The 19,311-nt window shown below is 43.4% G+C and overlaps 1 protein-coding gene across 1 annotated transcript in view; it reads right to left on the bottom strand.

Moving 5' to 3' along the window:
* The window catches only part of LOC133350371 (receptor-type tyrosine-protein phosphatase O-like), a 73,926-nt gene that overhangs the window by 11,164 nt on the left and 43,451 nt on the right, over positions 1 to 19,311 (bottom strand). Inside the window, 9 exon segments of the mRNA XM_061564683.1 lie at positions 4,826 to 4,948; positions 5,586 to 5,720; positions 8,814 to 8,890; positions 9,335 to 9,425; positions 11,137 to 11,218; positions 14,651 to 14,686; positions 16,078 to 16,161; positions 16,313 to 16,381; positions 18,267 to 18,381. Coding sequence (XP_061420667.1) covers positions 4,826 to 4,948; positions 5,586 to 5,720; positions 8,814 to 8,890; positions 9,335 to 9,425; positions 11,137 to 11,218; positions 14,651 to 14,686; positions 16,078 to 16,161; positions 16,313 to 16,381; positions 18,267 to 18,381 — 812 coding nt within the window.

Here is a 19,311-nt window from a genome sequence, read left to right as displayed (position 1 = left end):
TGTTTGCTCATACTGGAGGAATCCGATGAGCTATGAAGCTCTTTTTCACAGATGCCATGTGAGATGACCATCCGTGCTGGTCAGAGGAGGGTGGTGAAGATGGGAAGCAGAGACATTGGGCTGTGCTGCACTGCCTTCTGCCACCAAGAACGTAACCCCACAACAACAACCGCCATTCGCCAATGAGTGGCGGTGACGTCACCACGACACTTGTACCAGGCTATGTACACTTTGAGGCCATGTGAAGTGTCGAACGCCCGCTGGCAGGTCATGGGGCAGACCCAGATGCCACAGGTCGACTGACTGAGACGACTGGCTGATGCACCACCTGTGCCCCCTACTGTCCCAACTTGCTGTGCTTTAGCCACCCGGCGCTCCGCTCGTTTTTGTGAGCGTCGCTCCTCCGCCCTCCGTTGTTGTTGGAGAGCAACTGCCTCCAACTGCCCAGTAGCGTCCTTCACGAGCTTCCTCCACAGAGGCTGATCTTGACACCGCTGGTATCAGTCATCGGCAAGTCCACTCAGCTCTACATCCTCCTGTACCACATCACTCCATCTCTTCTCTAGCTCGTGCTGTGCCCGTTTAGCCCCCTCGATACGGCTGAACAAAAGCTGTTTAGGCATGCGGTGGCTGGGCATGCGGGCTACAGGACCCGGCCAACGCAGCCTTGCCAGCCGGAGGAGCTCACCGATGTAACTTTGTCCAGATCTTTCAAGGATTTGTGAGCTCCTCACACAATCCAGCCTGGTTAAACCCAGGATGGATCATAGGCAGACCAGCCTAAATGTTTCTAACCGGCGAAGATGATCCATTAGGGGGGTCCACGTTTTGCAAGCATAAAGAAGGAAGGGAATGACTGTGGCCGAGAAGACCTGAAGCTTCGTGTGGAGCAACAGACCAGGTATCTTCCACACAACGTTATGCAACCGATGAAAAGATAATGCTGCTTGACTGATTCGGAGTGAGACCTCTGCTGTTAAATCAGAGCCGGTCATGAGCACACTACCCAGGTATGGGAAACTCTCCACTCTCTCCACAACTGCCCCATCCCTGTTGCACCCCAAGGTATACAGGGAATGGCTCCGACTCCCAGCCACATAGTTTTACCCGGGCCGCTCACCATCATGAAGGTCCTTAATGATCGTGAGCAGAGGGTCAGGTACTCAAAAAGCACAAAGAACAACCCAAGAGGCCAGGCCTACTGATTATATCATAGGCCTTAACCAGGTCAATAAAGCAAAGATGGAGGTCTTGTTGGAATTCCCTACACCTCAGCTGTAGCAGACGGACAGAAAATATGGCATCTACGCAAGACCACCCTTTCCTTAAACCGCATTGGGGCTCCGAAAGTCTCTCCTCAGCGTGCCTAGCGAGGCGATGTGGAATACACTGAGGAGTGAGATGCCCCTACAGTTGTTCCAGTCTGTGCGGGCCCCCTTCTTAAAGAGGGGTGCCACCAGGGCACCCTTCCAATGCTGCAGAACCCGTACAGTGGTCCAGACTGTTATTATGAAGTCATGTAGGGTAGTCTGTGCACAAATGCCATCCTCCCTCAGCATTTAGTTTGGGAGATCATCTCTGCCCGGTGCCTTTCCTGGTCTCAGACTCACCTTCAGTACTTCCTCAACAGATGGCACCTCAGCCAGCCACTCACAGGGGGTGGCTTCTTCTTCCAATATTTGAGGCACCGCAGCCTCAGCAGGGTCATCCCCACTTTGTCCCATGTTGTTTTCCAGGCTGAGGGATTTCCCCTCCCCCAGGACCTCACAGAAATGCTCAGCAAATCTGCAAACCTGTTCCTGCGGGTCGGAGATTGGATCACCGTTCTTTCCCCTAATGATGGTAATAGGTGTGGTGCTGCAGGTTTCGTTTTTATGGAATTAAAGAGCGATTTATTATCGCAGGCCATTAAGGCAGATTCCATCTTCTCAGCAACTTGCGACCACCACCCATCTTTGCAGCGTCTCACGGCTCTCCGAACCTACGAGCGAAGGCTGTGGTAAGCCTCCTCATTCTCCGACATGGGATGCTGTAGCCGATGAGAGTGGACCTGTCGCTTTTTCTCAGCCAGCTTGAACACCTCCTCTGTCAGCCAGGGTCTTTGGGGAGGTCTGGACCGGTTATCAAAAGCAGCCATTGCAGCTGCATGAGCCACAGTCCTAAACCTCCCCTCGACATCAGGAGGAGTGGGGGACGATGCCAACCCCAGCCGCAAGTGATGATAAAATTCTCGCTTGCAACTTTCATCACCTAGTTGAGACCATGCCACTAAAGGTTTTAATGGGGTCCTGGGTATACACCCACCACCAGAGTGGAAGAATGGCAGGTGCATCTTACAAATGACAAGTCGATGGTCAGTGGGCAGATCAGCTCCACAGTAGGTCCTGGTGTCAAGGACATGGGCCCGCATCTACTGTTCCATCGCTATGTAGTCCCACAGATGTTCTTGCTTGGACCCGGCATGCATCCATGATGTTGTGTGGATGCGCCGATGCCGGAACAGCGTGTTGGTAATTACAAGGCCATGGGCTGCACGAAAATCGAGCAGCCTCCTGCCGTTGTTATTGAGCTGATCTGGCCCATGCCTTCCAATCACTCCAGACCAGGTGCCAGCATCATGACCAACTCGGGCATTGAAGTCACCCAACAAGATGACTCTATCCCGAGGGGCCACTCTAGCTAGCACCTGTGACAGGAGGTCATAAAAGGCATCTGACTCATCGGCCTTGCCTGCATCCCTCCACGGATGTTCGTCTTCGGTGGGGGCACAAGTAATCACGACCACCACTCCTCGCCTCTGGTTGATGAAAAGGCGAGCCCAAAGTAGCTTGGAGCTTACAACTTCCCACACCTCACCGCCACGCTCCCATGCCCCTTTCATTCTTGTGTTCAAAAGAAGAGCCATTCCCTGTTGTTTGGCAGTCTCCTGCCTCGAGAAGAGGACTGTCCACCCCTCATGGTGGCAGGAGCCAGAGCCGGTCCACCAGACCTCCTGAATACCACAGAGATCCAGGCGGTACTGGTCTAGCTCCCTACAGAGGAGTGGCAGCCTCTCCTCTGCAGTGAGCATTCGAACATTCCACGTGGCCACACGTAGTGTTTTTTTGTTGTTTCTGGAGGAGCCCCGAGATAAGGATTCAGTCTCTTGGCTCCGCCAAATGCGGTTTGGCCAGGAGACGTCATCGACGCCTGTCCCCCTGGGGCCTCCGGCACAAGCTTATTAATAAAAAAAATCAGACGTGGTTTAGAGGTAATTAATTGAAGGCGGAGGGGTTACCAGCCCCTCGTACCCATCCAGAGCCCCCATTTAGCTGCTGTGGTGATTACAAACGCCATGAGGGGAAAGGCCAATTTAAATTGGCCCACCCTCCACGGCACTGCCCACTACAGCGTTTCCATCCGGCACCACGAAGAGGTAGGGGGTTGTTTTGCCAGACCTCACAGTAGCCTGTAACACCTGCCTTCTATGCATGGTGGTTGCCCATCATAGTACTGTCCAGGATTAACTCTGCTTAGTTTTCAGGATCTCACGAAATCAGATACATTCCGGCATATTTGATCATCGGTACAATGATCACGTACTCGAGGTTCAATTTGCGTAGTGCAGTCAGTGCAGGATTAGCTGTATACCATGTCCCTTCTTGTGTCTATGTAACAAAGAAACAAGAGAATATGTTTTTTTTCTAAACGTAATATGGTTCACTTTGAGCATTAAACAGATTAGTTGGTGTCGTGAAGTGGTGTCGTGAAGTTTTATTCAGAACCAGTTCAGATGCCACTCGCCACTGATGTTAGCCGTGGCTGGGAATCGAACTATAAGTATGCCAGGTACATAATGCAGCATGCTCCAAAAAAAACTATTAAAACATGTTTTTTATGTAATTGTGCTTCATCTGGTGTTATATGATTATTTGTAGTATTATAATTAACACGTGCATTTGTGTTCCTGTTTGAAATTAAGGAATTAAAATTGCTTTGTAATATTTACCATTCTGAAATATTAATTTCCTATGTTATTGATATATTTAATAAAGTACTGGAATTATGAGGTTGATATATTCCCCCCCCCCCCCAACCATTACGTTTGTGTCTGTAATATTTACTGTAGAGGCTATAATTGCAATCAATGAGCTGCAACAAATACAGGGCCATCCAATGATAGACATCCCACTGCTTTCTTATGGCCCTCTTAACTCACTCGTTCACAGCTGATTCTATATTGTGAAAGTGATGGCTCCATATCTTATCGAGGAGAGAATTAACATATTTCATCTTTGTATTTGCATGCTGTCATAGAGAAAATTACTCAGGCACGAAGAACCACAGACAAGTAGGAAGGCAGCTAAGCAATGAACCGGTGCCAACTATTGCCCAAGCTTCGTGGTCCTCTATATATTTAGCTATTATTGGCCAATTAATGAGTATTTACACGTGGGAGGAAACCAGAGCACATGGAGAGGGGGAAACACTCTACCCCATACATATGGAACAGGTGAAATCCACATTTTTGCCTTCTCCTGGCGTGCCAGGGTATGACATCTCAACGTCCACGGGAAGGGAGTTTTGCAACATTTGTGCTCTGATCCACCAACCCTCGCTTCCTCCACAGTGCTGGGTTACAGGTCACGTGGATAGCCACCGTTATCCAGCTCAAATCGGTGGGAGATGTGGAGAGGCTGTGAATTAAAACGTTGCCGTTCCCGATCATTTCACCCCATCATTTTAGTGTGGGTATCTATAAAACGAATAATCCATTTGTACATCAGCACTAGAGCCCTGTAAATGCTGACTTGCGTTCACAAGAGTGACGAGCACAGCCTCTTACCAGCATGAGTTTAAATGTGCGCGTAGTCCACTCCTCTTGCACGTACTCAGAAATCAGCTGGACCAAGGCCCCTCCGTGGCACTCCGGGTTCGTGTCCAGGGGCCAGTATCGGTCACATTTTGTCTGAACAATTTAATCAAACGTTTGCATGTTATTGTTGTGATGATTATGGATTGAGGATATGTGTAGAGATTCTGGCAGTATTCTTTTGGTGAGATGATTCTCAGCTCATTTCTCAGCTCATATATGATGGATAATGATGATGATTATGAAGATATTAAGATGACGATAATCAACGGTCTTTAGCAGCAAAGAACTACATTTGTGTCAATATATAAAATCGTATTCCTATTTATCCCGGGCTATCACAACAAAACATCATTGCAATGAACTAAAGCTACAGCACAAAACACCAAGCGCTGTCATTCATATCCTTGACATGAGATGTAAAAACACAGACTTTAATGATTACATTAAAACTTCAAGTAAAATGTATATATAAAAATCATAACCGTACTATATTGCAGTTTTGTTTCAATACAGGATGTTTTAAATCACAAAACCAAGTTAAGGATGAATGGTTGTCAAAACATCAGCTGCCAAACTTGGGACTCAACCTGTGAAATTAAATGTTAGTTAGGCGGTCCAGTTGTACAGCCAGGCTAGATGGAATATCACTCGTCGTAACTTTGGCATCGTAACTTGAACACGTTTTGAAGCTCAATATCAATTCGTGTCCTGCATGTCCGTGTCACCGTACCCGTCCCTTCTCCACACACTGGGTGAGCATGACGATGACGCGAACATTCTGCTCCCAAACCAGGCGCCAGAAGTCAGCTTGGGTGTTGGGTAAGGGTCCCTGTGTGGCTATGAACTCCCGTATCCAGTTTTGGCCCTGCGAAATGACAAGGCAGGTCTTTAAAAATAACTATTTACAGATTCATCATTTATTTGTATTCCCTCCACATTTAGAGACATGAGCCTAGATTATTTTTCTGCTGTAGATTTTCACGTGATAAGCCACTTCGTTGAGCTATTATTTGTGGCCAGGTTGCTTCTAAAAAAGAGCTGCGATATAGCTCAGTTGGCCTTACCTGGTAAGATAAAAAAAATTGTTTGGTTTTATTTGTATATAGTTTTCAGTGATGTATTTACCTTTCCTATACTTGGCACTCCTATCTTGTTTTTGTATAGTTTGCTGTAATGTTCTTACCCGCCCCTACTGGATATCTGTGAATCAGAGCATTATAGCTCATCGGATTCCTCCAGTATTAATAAATATTCTGATTCTGACACAATGATCTGGCCAAATTTTGTTGCGTAACCCTCCACCACTTAACAGGACAACATTTTGGACGAAGTATTTGGTGCTGCAAAATTGGCAATGAAGCACAAGCAGAGTTAACAATAAACTCAAAAGGTTCGTCCATAAACACTCCCTTATATTAAACATACATGTAACAGGCCACGGGCAAAAAGCTTTCTTCATAATGATTTATGTGCTGTAAAGAAGGGCCATTTCCCAAAACGTTTTTTCATCTTAAGGCCGTGTTATTATCAAGTGTGGAAAAAATTTTGGCCAGATGACTACGATGCCGAACTCAATCTATTTTGAATCATATCAGCTGTGAAAACCTAATTATGAAGTTCAAATATAGTCGTAACCGAGTAATTAAAAAAAAAACAACTATTTAGTATAAAACACATATCTAACCAAATAAATGCATTTCATGAGAACACAACATATATATTTATATATATACATTGTTTAGCACGATTGGCTACGTACGATGCGAAAGAAGTTCAACGTACATACATATGCAGACATTTATATGTATATAGATAGATTTTACCTTCAGGGGCATATAATCCAGTAGCAGTTTGTGCACATTACTCTGTATCATTCTAACCCCTTTGTGGGCCACATGGTCAAAACTACTGTGCATAAAGTCTAGGAATGCGCCTCTTTACAGGCTGCTTCCCAATGTAATGTATGCGATGTACGCATTCACGTCGCATTGCTGCTCTTGAAAGATTGAGCTTTGTTACCGAATTCGAAGAAATAAATGTATCTTCTTGTTATCTTGGTCGCCGACCCCTACGCTTAACCAATCGAGGCAGCTTCCCACACTCCGTTCCCGGTGCCTTCTCTGCTATCTCTGATAAATGAAATGCAGAGCACCGGGTGAGAACCACGTGGCAGGAAATCAGCAGTGCCCACTGCACAGGGGGACTGGAACTTGCACCACCAGCTCCAACAGTGCCCCGTTGCGCTCGGTACTTGCTAATGCACAAGACGTTCGGCTATTGAAACATTCGGGCAGTTTCTCCCTTATATTTTATGCTATTATGTGCTGATCAACAGAGGGGTATATTTACCTCCAAGTCTTTACAAAAGATTGTTGTCAACGTGTTATTGCGTTGGCGTTACAGCGTTCGATAATAACGGGACATTTTCGAGTACCTATCGTTGGGTAGCAATCAGCTTGGCAACGGTGACATCAGCCGCTCAAAATAGCAATTGCGGTTCCTCTTTCAATGCACTTGGTAATTATTCAGCGACATCTGTTATCAACAGCGTTCATGTAAGCCACATTCCCATTTTCTGTGACTGCATAAAATATGGCTCAAATTATTAAGATCAAATATATCTACTATTAAAACACAAATATAGCATAAAATGTTGACTTAAAACTTTCGTGACTGCAGGGAATTCATATTCTTAGTTTTTTTGGTAAAGTCACGTAGATATAAAAATAATAAGGGCCTCCAAGCAATCATTGCATCTAGCTCCACACACCCACACTGCTGACAGTGGAGGCTGACAAGAAAACACAACTCAAGTCATGACCCAAAGTGGTTGATGACATCTTTCCAATGATTTCTGAGTCAATAACCATCTTCTCGGTTGAAATTGTGTCTGTGTCTATATATATGGATGGCTTCATGAACGAATCTTTGTTGATAGCCAGTAGGCTTGCAAAGTACCATCGTCTTAGACAAATCAATTTCGTGTGAGCCAGCCGCATTAAAATAATGATCAGCCACGGCAGAAGTATTGGTCCTACCGTGTTTCAAATCTGCCTTATGCTCACGAACACGGTCCGAGACATGTCGCTTAGTTTCCCCAATGTTTTCTTGTCAACCTCCACCGTCAGCAGGGTGGGTGTGTGGAGCGAGGTGCAATGATTGCCTGGAGGCCCTTTTGGTGGAGACCCACTGCTGGCCTACATTAACATTAGCTGCCCCGCCCATGCTGCTGACACACTTGGGCTACGTCCATCTCTAAACCTTAATAAACAGTTTGCCTTTAGATGCTACCCCCCCCCCCCTTTTCCTGATGACGACTGCTTGTGTTGTGATCAAAACGTCATTTCAAATAATTTTAATTTATTGATTTTAATTTATGTATGCATTTTAGTAATAAGTAGTTTCTAAATTATTTTATACAACCCCATTAATGTATAATATGCCATATAAAATATAATTTCTTATACTCTGGAACGGATTATTTCCTTTCCCTTTATTTCTTATGGGAAAAATTCGTTTGGTATACGTCATTTTCGGTATAAGTCCTACCTTCTGGAACGAATGAACGACGTATACCAAGGTACCACTGTATCTTTATAACTAAGAATAATTTATTTTCAACATAAAGATATTTCAACAACAGGAAACACATGAATGTATTGAGTTTTGGTAAATTGTGCTTCTGTACCACTTCCAACACTGGACTGTATTTCATACCATTGTGTTACTCAATTGTAGTCAGTATGCTAAACAACGGTACGAGTTCTGGTAATGAAGAAAACTTTGACAGATCGAGATTCATATGCAATTAATACAAAACAAACAACGGCAAATAGAGGAATTATATAAAAAAAAAACATTTTCAATAGCCATCGATATTTCTACCGCTGGCAAAAAAAACCAGAACGCCAATAAAGACCAGATCACAACATCGTTAGCAGAGAGCTCGGGCACTCACCGGAATGAAGTTGGCGTTGATGTAATCTGAGCCCTCGTGGCTTTCCAGTGCCATCAACTTCACGCGGCTCGTGTCGTCTGCAGCCGACAAAAGTCGCGCAAGCAAACCGCGATCATTCCAACACAGGATTTGGCGATGCTGCTGCTACGGCCGCCACTGTGGTAGCAGTGGTGCAAAGTCGACGCCCCTCGATGGTCCGTCTTGACGCGCTATTAAGAAGGGGCCATTCGTTTCCCGAAAAACATCGCTGATGATCTTTCTCTTTGAAGGCAGTATTGCTGATGAGTGCAATTGCGTCAAGGGTACGCACATCGTGAAGATAATGGCGGCCATTTATCACATGAGCTTTTAATGGTTGATCTAATTGTGACGTAAATATAATGCAACATCTCTTTCCTGATGCACTTAGGTAATGCTATTGCCGAGGGTATATTATATATCAGGTCGTCAGGGTCGTGCCGGATAATGCAATGTGGGGTGTGTGTGCTCTGGGAGCGTGTGGTCGCTTCACTGTGTCGTACACGGCAAGATGTTGGAGTATCGATTTTTCTGGCGATTCACCGGTAGGCTGGCAGCATTGTGAGACATCTCCTGCCCAACCAACTTGAGATCCTAGGGGACAAGGGACAGAAAAAGGAGATGTGTCTTGTCATATTTATTGCTATAAAACATTTTTTTATTGGCACAGACCTTAAAGAGTGGCACATGAGTGGGGGATGATTTACAAACAACATTAGAACATGACATTCAAATACGGAGAGGTACATAGAAATGACCATACATTTCTGTACATACTCAGAAATATATAAATACATAAACATACTGCAATGCATTTACACATGTAGATAAATCCAGAGACGAAGTATACATACTTTTATTGACCCCAAGGAATGATAGAATGATTGGCAACCCATTCAGGATTCAAAACGTTTGAGTTGTGAGTTGAGCATATTGTCGATTCAGAGGTTTTTGTGGATTGAGCCTCCATCCGCTCCTCCGGGGGAATAAAAAAATAAATTGCTTCATGTATTGGGCGGATTCCCTCCTGGCAAATTCCTAATAATGCCAGAAGTTTCAATGAACATGAAAACAACCTCTCCATGAATTGTGCCCTGTGAGTGTGTGTGTTGGGAGCGGTTGCATAGCTGCGCTATGAACCCGGCGACCCGAGTTTCATTCCCTGTCCTGGGGCCCCTCTACATTGATTGAGCCTCAAATTAGTACTTTGTGCAATGCGTAAACATTTATATTCCAGAGATAAAGGCGGCCGGGCATGGTGCTGGTCACCCACCCCGTAGCATGCCGTGTCGGCCTTCATCGGTACTCGCTTACAGCACTTGCCCCAAAAGCCTGCGAAGGCTATATGGGGGGATATTTGTCTTTGTTTATTGTGAGCGGGCAAGTGAATGGGCCGCGTAGCAGGTCGGCGGTGAGTGGTGAGGCCCTCGGACAGTAGAGCCCGGTGGATGTGGAACAGGCGGAGAGGCCGTGAGTGAGCAGATGACAGAATCATCATCTCACTTGACACTCACGGGTATAAGGGCAACTGTGGAGTGCAAACCGGCTGCTGCTGCTGCCGCTGCTGCAACACCTACGACACGACCATGGAGACGCTTGTGCCCATGCAATGCAACGGCGGTCATGAGTAGCTGCAGCAACATCAAGTGGTCTGCAATAGCCACGGTGTTGATGATGCTCTTGTATGAATTACACAAATTGTATATATATTTTTAATGAAAATCGTGACTTCCAATATAACAGCGTCGTTTTTTTTTACCTCTGAGTACAATAGAGTTACATTAATTGCATTTATATTATAATTGGTTCTTTACCCTTCTATCTGGCAACAAAACTGACACCTTTTTGCAAGGAGTCATGTTTGCATAGACCGCAATACCTGCAGTCATAATACAAACAAAAGAACATAACTCTGATAATGTGCACTGTCCTTGAAGTTGATTGGTCCACACCCGAGACAGCTTTCCTTTGAGCCTAGTCTCATATGGGTTGGACCAGATGACGCCTTTTGACCAATCAACTTCAAGGACAGTGCACATTATCAGAGTTATGTTCTTTTGTTTGTATTATGACTGCAGGTATTGCGGTCTATGCAAACATGACTCCTTGCAAAAAGGTGTCAGTTTTGTTGCCAGATAGAAGAGTAAAGAACCAATTATCATATTTTTACTGGCAAATGAGGTCCCCATAGTGCATTTATATTGTAAAATTCATTAATATTTCTATTAATTATATATATAAACGCGTGTATATATAAAGAAAGTATATATTTACAGGAATGGAGCAACCAGTAAACATTACAAACCTCATATTCAAGGGAAAACTTGTAATCTGAGTCCTTGGACATTTCCTTGATGTACATTTCAAAGTCATCCAGTTGTACTGGCCTAAAAGTACAGCAGAAAACGATCAGTAGAATTAATCGTACCTCACTGCTGACCATGAACACGTATTGTGATTAATGTTTTTCTTAAATGGAGTTATTTCACTTTCATGGAAGAGAGCCGGAGATGAACAGGCACAATTATGCGAGACATTTTTTCTTTGAAAGCATCGCAAATTTCCAGGAACTGATTATATAACCTCGCATATTGGAATTATGAGAAAGAGTAAATACACATTTTTAATGTTTTTCAAATGCAATTAACAAACTATATGAATTGCAATTGAAATGTGCACACTTAAAAAATATTTTGATGTAGCGAGTTTGACTATTATTTTTATTCCTTCATATATATTTATTTCGTTGTGACAATTTGCAAACATCAATCCGCCAATAGAAAGTAAAACTCATCACTGTCAGCTTTGGTGTCACGTGGTTTCAAAAAGCACTCGACAAAAATATCGGGTTATGTTTTGATTCATCACTTCAAAAACCCCAGATGGCAATGTTCACCAGGCTAGGCTGGACCACAACAATGCATGTACCTCCCAATCAACAGTTACAGTATTTGCATTTTAAAACTAGATTTACATTCGGACTTAACAAAATGTATATCCTCCAATAAAACATTTTTCGGAAGACCTTAGTTCAAGTATAATGACGTTCAAACATTTTTCACGCCGGCTGTGGGTCACACAAAAGTGGAAACCCTTGTGTTTTGTCTATTCGAGTTATAAGCAAAGGCTCGAACACGTTCGTGCCATAAGTAAGCTGCACAGCCCTCCTACAACATCACTGGAATTTACATCCGGCACTCACACTTTTATGCCCAACTGGCTGTGTTCATTAGATGGCATCAAAAGCAAGACACATCAATAATCAATATGCAATGATCAAAGTTAAGATGCATTTTTAATATCATCCTTTGTATTTTTAGGACAATTGAGCTTGTAGAATGAAATCATGACAATGATATAAAGTATATTGTCTATGTGGCATACCAGCAAACTTCACAGGAAGATGTAACCCATAAATAGGCCGTGTATCGCAGTTTAAAGCTTCACTAATGAGAGCAAATAATTAAAAGTCATAGCTACATGACTTACAGTTACCCTGCCATAGAAACCTCGAGTAAAGTCATAGCTCTAGTAAAGTCAAGGCTGACATCGCACTGTGCGGGCTGATCCGTTCGTCTGTGGAAGTCGGTGAATGCTAGGAGGAATTTAAAATCCACAATAGTGGCTCTCCTACGCTTAGGTTTTTTCAGTAAAGTCACGTAGGTAAAAATAAATAATAAATAAGACAAATAATAGAAATAATAATAGAAATAAATTAATAAATCTCGACGTTTCGGAGGCAACACAAGTCTCCGTCATCAGGTGGGACCGTCACAGCTGAATTTACTGTATTAAGTGAGGAAAAAAATCCAAGAGACAAGCCCTTAAATACAAGTTAAGGGGGGGAGGGGGGGGGCTTGTCTGAATGTGGTAGCCAGGGGGATGGCCTGATGGTCCTCGGGAGCGGGGCTAAAAGAGAACAATGGTGCACATCGGCTCATAGTTATGGCCGGTGTTAGCTCATAATGAGCATAAAAGTAAGCAATACTGGTAAACGCTGGGGATGTCAACACTCGGTAAAGTAGAATAGTACCTGTCAGATAAGATGGTACACATATGTGTAGTTAAATCTGTTTTACATGGTTAATGACATCTTTCCAATGATTACTCAGTTTGTACCCATCATCACGGTTGAAGTTATTTCTGTGTTTGTATATCTGGATGGCTTCATGCACAAACCTCTGATGGTATCCAGAAGGTTTGCAGAGCACCTTGGTCTCAGAAAAGACAATCTCATGAGAACCCACAGCATTGTAGCAATGATCGGCAACGGCGGAAGACTCAATTTTGCCGTGTTTCAGATCTGACTTGTGTCCGATTCAGTACAGTACATAAAATCCGTGATCTAATTCCATCTGTGAAGGATGTCATTCCTGATTTGCAATACCCTGGAGTCTATAAACTGAGTTGCAGCTGTGGTGATTGTTACATTGGGGAAACGAAACGTCATATCTCTGATCGTGTCCGCGAGCACAAGTCAGATCTGAAACACGGCAAAATTGAGTCTTCCGCCGTTGCCGATTATTGCTACAACGCTGTGGGTTCTCATGAGATTGTCTTTTCCGAGACCAAGGTGCTCTGCAAACCTTCTGGATACCATCAGAGGTTTGTGCACGAAGCCATCCAGATATACAAACACAGACATAACTTCAACCGTGATGATGGGTACAAACAGAGTAATCATTGGAAAGATGTCATTAACCATTTAAAAAATATTTAACTACACATATATTTACCATCTTATCTGACAGGTACTATTCTGCTTTACCGAGTGTTGACATCCCCAGCGTTTACCAGTGTTGCTTACTTTTATGCTTATTATCAGCTAACACCGGCCACAATCATGAGCCGATGTGCACCATTGTTCTCTTTTAGCCCCGCTCCCGAGGACCATCAGGCCATCCCCCTGGCTACCACATTCAGAGAAGCCCCCCCCCCTCCCCCCCTTAACTTGTATTTAAGGGCTTGTCTCTTGGATTTTTTTCTTCACTTAATACAGTAAATTCAGCTGTGACGGTCCCACCTGATGACGGAGACTTGTGTTGCCTCCGAAACGTCGTGATTTATTATTTTACTTCTATTATCATTTCTATTATTATTATTTATTTATACCGACGTGACTTTACCGAAAAAACCTAAGAGTATGAATCCTTTAAGTAACGAAAGCTTCAAATCTAGTGGCTCTCCGTCCTGTAGCTTGGAGCTGGGGTTTGAGCGGTAAAGTTATTGAACATTTATACACCCAGATTTCATATGCCAAATGCCATGCATATTCTTTTATTATTTCGGTAAAGTCACGTAGATAGAAAATATAAATAAAAAGCTAGATCTATGGCTTTACTAGAGCTAAGGCTTTCAAATGATGAAGACCGCTTGTGTTGCGATCGAAACGTCGTGGGTTTTTTGCTTTTGTTTATAATTTTATTTGTCATTTTATTTTTATTTTTTATTTTCTATCTACGTGACTTTACCGAAAGAACCAATGAATGTGAATTCCTACAGTCACGAAAGTTTTAAGTCAAAATTCAAATGCCATGCATATCATTATGCTTTTTAATGTAATAACGTAGAACCTGATTGCTCGCACATTTCACACACCACATCGTAAACTAAGGCCACTTTAAACAGTGAACCATGCAAACTCAACATACATTATACCAGAGGTGTTATTACAATGAACACATAAATTACATTTCATGAGCAGTGTTCGTGTTATTTTGTTATTTAATGCCGCAATGTATTCAAAATTTACCATTTTATCTCCTCAGCCAAACACATATCGCTATAAATACACACACACGTATGAATGTTCTACCTACTTGGATAGTTTTTTCAATTGTCCTTGTTTTCTTGCCCTGCAATATAAAGATTGAAAATTAATTATGTACATTCCAAAATGTGACTCACTAAACACCTTTCAGAGATGACTGATTTAGAAATTACTCTGAAAATCCACAGTGGCTTTTTCCTGCAAAGGGGCCATGAAACTATTATCTGGCAGATGCCAGAATAATGAATAGACCCTTGTCCTTTCAAAAATGTTCACGGCTGGGTTTTGTAATAAAATATAATTTTAATGTTTCAATTTGTTTTTGAAAATGTTAAATTTTGCATGAATAAGCCATGGAAAAAAACAAATTGCTCTTCGGCACTTAAAACTATGTCATGAGTCGATTAGCTTTCCGCAGCGTATACTGCAAAGTAATTATATTTACGTAGCCAATAAAAAGTAAATAAATGTATGGATATTACATGTAGATCCCATGAGATATGTTACATTACGTGATAAAAACAGCCTTGGCGTGTCTGTCCATTTGTGCCCCACTGAAGCGTGCAGCGCGGCTGCTAAAGAGAAGTAGTAATCGCAACCAAGTAGTGACACAGCAGCCAATTGCATTTGTTTTATTTACAGGACATTTCTATAACGGAAAGATCATAGTTGTCACCAGCCTGACGAACGTAGTTAACACTCTCGCAAAATCTGTGCAAAAGTTCCTGTGCATGGCGGGGAGTCAGGGCAAGTCAGCGGCTCACAACAACACCAATCTTACTAAGGTGGCCCAAAAGATCTGCGCCGGTGTCTGCGTTTTAGAGTTGGTGCCAATATATTTATCATGGGAAGGTTAATAACTCCTTACAGTTCATATTGGCACTCCTACGATGTGCATTCGTGCTCAATTGTTCATTTTGTTAAAAAGGTTAGTAGTCGGCCGAAAGAATGTGTTTACACGTGATACCCTGCTGTGGAAGAAAGATTACCCATTGAAAAAAGAGCAAGATCTGTCACCGAGTAAAAAATACTTTTGTTTTGGAAAAAAATAGATACATTTTTCTGTTGTGATGTTTACAGCTTGTATTATGATTCGTATGAATAGGCAACATGGTGAATGCAATATAACCCCAGCGTGATGTAAAATGAGATAGGAAACCAGTGGCCATGGCTCGGATATTTGACATTACACGCCATGAAATCTGGCCATGAAATCTGCAGCAGACTACCGCACGATTTAGAGGCAAAAGAGTGATCTCATTCCAGGCATATGGCCCGCTGATATGATCGCTATTAATTTGTCTGTATTGGTCATATTTGGCATAACGATGGGTATTAAAATACACAGAATTCCACTGCTCCCCCCACCGCCACCACCATCCACTTGTGAAGCAGACACTCAAATGGCCAGAAATGTTTGAACTGAAAAAGGAAAACACAATATCTGACGAAAGAGAGCAGAGGAGGCTTACTCACCAAGAAACAAATGGCGGCACGAGAAAATATCCCGTCCGCAGACAGGAAGGCAGAGAGGCAAGGAAAGCGGGCAGAGTTCGACACCTGAGCAGGAGCACAGAGAAGAGTGCGCTCACGACCGCTCGCACACCCCCATCCACCCCCCCCCCCCCCCCCGCCCGTGCGCCGTTGCAAGGTGCATTCACAAACGACGGTGCCAACAAATATCGGCGCCAAGGGAAGTCACGAAACTGACCTTCGGAACGCGCTACCAAAATCTCCATCAATGGCAGCAAAATTCAGAAATGTTCCGCCCATGGCCTTGCTGGAGAAGATGATAAATTATACAAGATATTAAACGGCACTTAACTGTAAATCTTTCAAACTATTCAATAGCATGCTGCTATAACCGCTTGAAATATTTTTTTGAAATGTGTTTGTTCGTTGTACAACAATCATGGTTTATCTTCTTGGTTCTTTCGGTAAAGTCACGTAGAAGGGAAGTAATAAAATAATACTTCCCTTCTACGTGACTTTACCGAAAGAACCAAGAAGATGAATTCCTGCAGTCATGGTTTAACACGGTAATTTTGTCGCGCCCTTTGTGCATTGCTAAACATTGTGTTAAATACAAAATAGGCTAGGTTATAGCATTTTGAAATAATTGTGGAAATATTGTAACAAGTACATCTCAGGAATTTCTCACGTGGTTTATAATAAAGGATGAGTGTGCATATGTCAATCAGTCATCCGGTCAGTCAGTTTATTTCTTGTAAGGCCCATTGAGTAAAAAATTGATTTTATAATGACGACCCGGCCAAGACGGCTGGCACAGCAGAATGCACATCACATGGGAAGGGAGGCTTTACAAGAACAAAAGCAGGAACATACGTGCACACCATGACCAGTATGGTGTAATGCATCTTACACATGCAAAAATGTCGTGCCATATGCGTTATGAAACCCAGAGAAGTCTGGTGGGAAAACTCAGGGAGCAACTGAAAAGTGGCACCATTCCAATCTCACTAAAAAAAGCCTCCTAACACATCATGTCCATCACAGGACACGGTGGGAACACGTGGCTCCGTGATCCAACTTCAAACAGCCGGGGCTGGAAGAAGCAACATTCGTCTTGAGGCTCAGGATCAGCATGCAAAACCTCTGCTAACTACACGTATAAGTGTTGCATTTATCGGGATTACCTATGCAGGTGTAACACAGATCACTTACTCTATGCTTGTGTGTGTGTCAGGGGCATGTTACGGGTCACACATGCTGGGCATGTATTGTTTCATGAACAAGTGTCTGTCTACACATTAGGTAAACAAAAACACTTTAAAAACGTCAGTGAACATTCTAAGTAACACCCATTCACAATTTGAATGTTTTAATTGCAAAAGAATTTACGTACAACACAGGGTGATCCATTAAAACAGTGGTTCTAGTTCAGTGGTTCTTATTAACCCACTGGGGGTGTGAGATGCCCTTTCTCGGGGTGCAAGACATGGCCAGACTTTTGAAGAAGGTAAATCGCCGAAACGCAAATTAAGCACCGGCACGTAACCACAACTATTTATTTATTTTTTACGATTGAGAACAAAAGAGATGCATGGCTACAATAAATGTTTAGGAAACACTGCATTAAAACATACCCTGGCTGATTTCTAAATGTCCCCAGAAACTACTGTGCCTTGAGTTGGTCTAGATGGACCGATTTTGTGGCCCCACGTTCACTTGACACAACTCCACTGGATCTGGAGATAACAATGACCTCAGCTCAAGTACCATTGAATGTTGTAAGCAAATCACACCAGCTATGGTTGCGCGTAGTCTAAATCAGGAGAGCGTAAAACAGATTTAACAGCGTATTGAGATCGGTACGAGATGTGGAGGCTTTGAAACCAAATGTAGTTCTCGCTATAATTTTTCTCTATTATTATAGTCGAGGTCCCTATAAACAGGCCACCCTATATGCGAGCATCTCAACGTAATTGCCATTGAACTGCATCGAGTAAAAATAAAAGTCTGATATTCTATCAACAAACGTAGCTTCATCACCGACACAATTAATATCGTCTCCTTTAACTCGTTTCCGCGGGCCGATTTTGCATCAGGCGTCGCGCGAGAAGGTTCACGGCAACATTCGGTCGAGACCAGCAAACAAGCGGAGTCCCACGCCCGCAATCGCCGGGAGAGATCGCACGCCTCACCTCTCGACTCGCTGCTTGCGCCGGCGCAGCACCAGGTATACGAGCGCCAGGGTCAGCACCAGCGCCATGGACAGCACCAGCGGGATGGCCAGCACCAGGGTGTTCATCAGCAACGCTGCTCTCGCACGCAGGGAGCATCCCCTTCACGCTGCGGCGCGACGTCTGGGTGTCGTCTGGATCCCCCATTTAGCCACGACACATGCGCGGGTGACAGGATGCTGCCGTAGATGAGCTATTTAATTGAAAGCTATTGTTTTGTATTTTGCCAGGTCAGAGCTCAACGAAGTGGCTTATCATGTAGATATTTATAGCAGCCAAATACTCTTGTATATACAATCCACTGCTGGATAAGGGCCTCCCCGTTCCTTGAGGGACAATTGGCCACACTTCACCATGACGGTCAGTGCAAGCTAGTCAAGGTTGGAGGAGTGCAGAACAAGAATGGAGATTGCTGCAGTGCCCTCTACTGCCCACAACACCTATAACATGTCCTTTGTGCGTGGCAGTCACCCATCCAAGCACTATCCAGGCTTAACGGAATTTAAATGCAAATGTTGTACAACGTTTTGCACGCGTGCTGTTTAATTATGTTAAAGCAAATATTAAGCCCATTAGTGTTGTGTTAATTGTCAAAATCATTTTTCCAAAGCGCTCCATCCTGTTATTATTTGCCTCTATTTCATCGTTTTGATCAAATAATTATTCAATGTTTGCACTAAGGGTACGTAATTTCGCTGTAGCAAATCGGTGAGTTAGAATTCCAGATAGCGGCTGACTCAGCCTCTCGCCCTTTCATGACCAATATTACTTTTTAAAATGCAGCCAACGTTGTCATCATTTGAAAATGTTGGCCCCTGCCGTGAGAATGAGGAATGTCCACCAATGGTTCAGGATCACCATTTGAGAGGAGGGTCACCCCACAGCTCGTTTGAATCCAAATCTTTATTTAGACTTGATTAATTCCATGAGCTATGCAGCTCCTTTTCACAGATTTCCAGATTGGGAAAAGAAACCACTTTTACATAAATTTACAAATGCTTTAGAT

This window comes from Lethenteron reissneri, chromosome 33 (genome assembly GCF_015708825.2).
Source record: "Lethenteron reissneri isolate LAM-NWPU_2019-01 chromosome 33, ASM1570882v1, whole genome shotgun sequence".
Lineage (NCBI taxonomy): Eukaryota > Metazoa > Chordata > Hyperoartia > Petromyzontiformes > Petromyzontidae > Lethenteron > Lethenteron reissneri.
The sequence above is the reverse complement of the archived record's forward strand: the minus strand, read 5'-3'. Positions and strand labels throughout refer to the sequence as shown.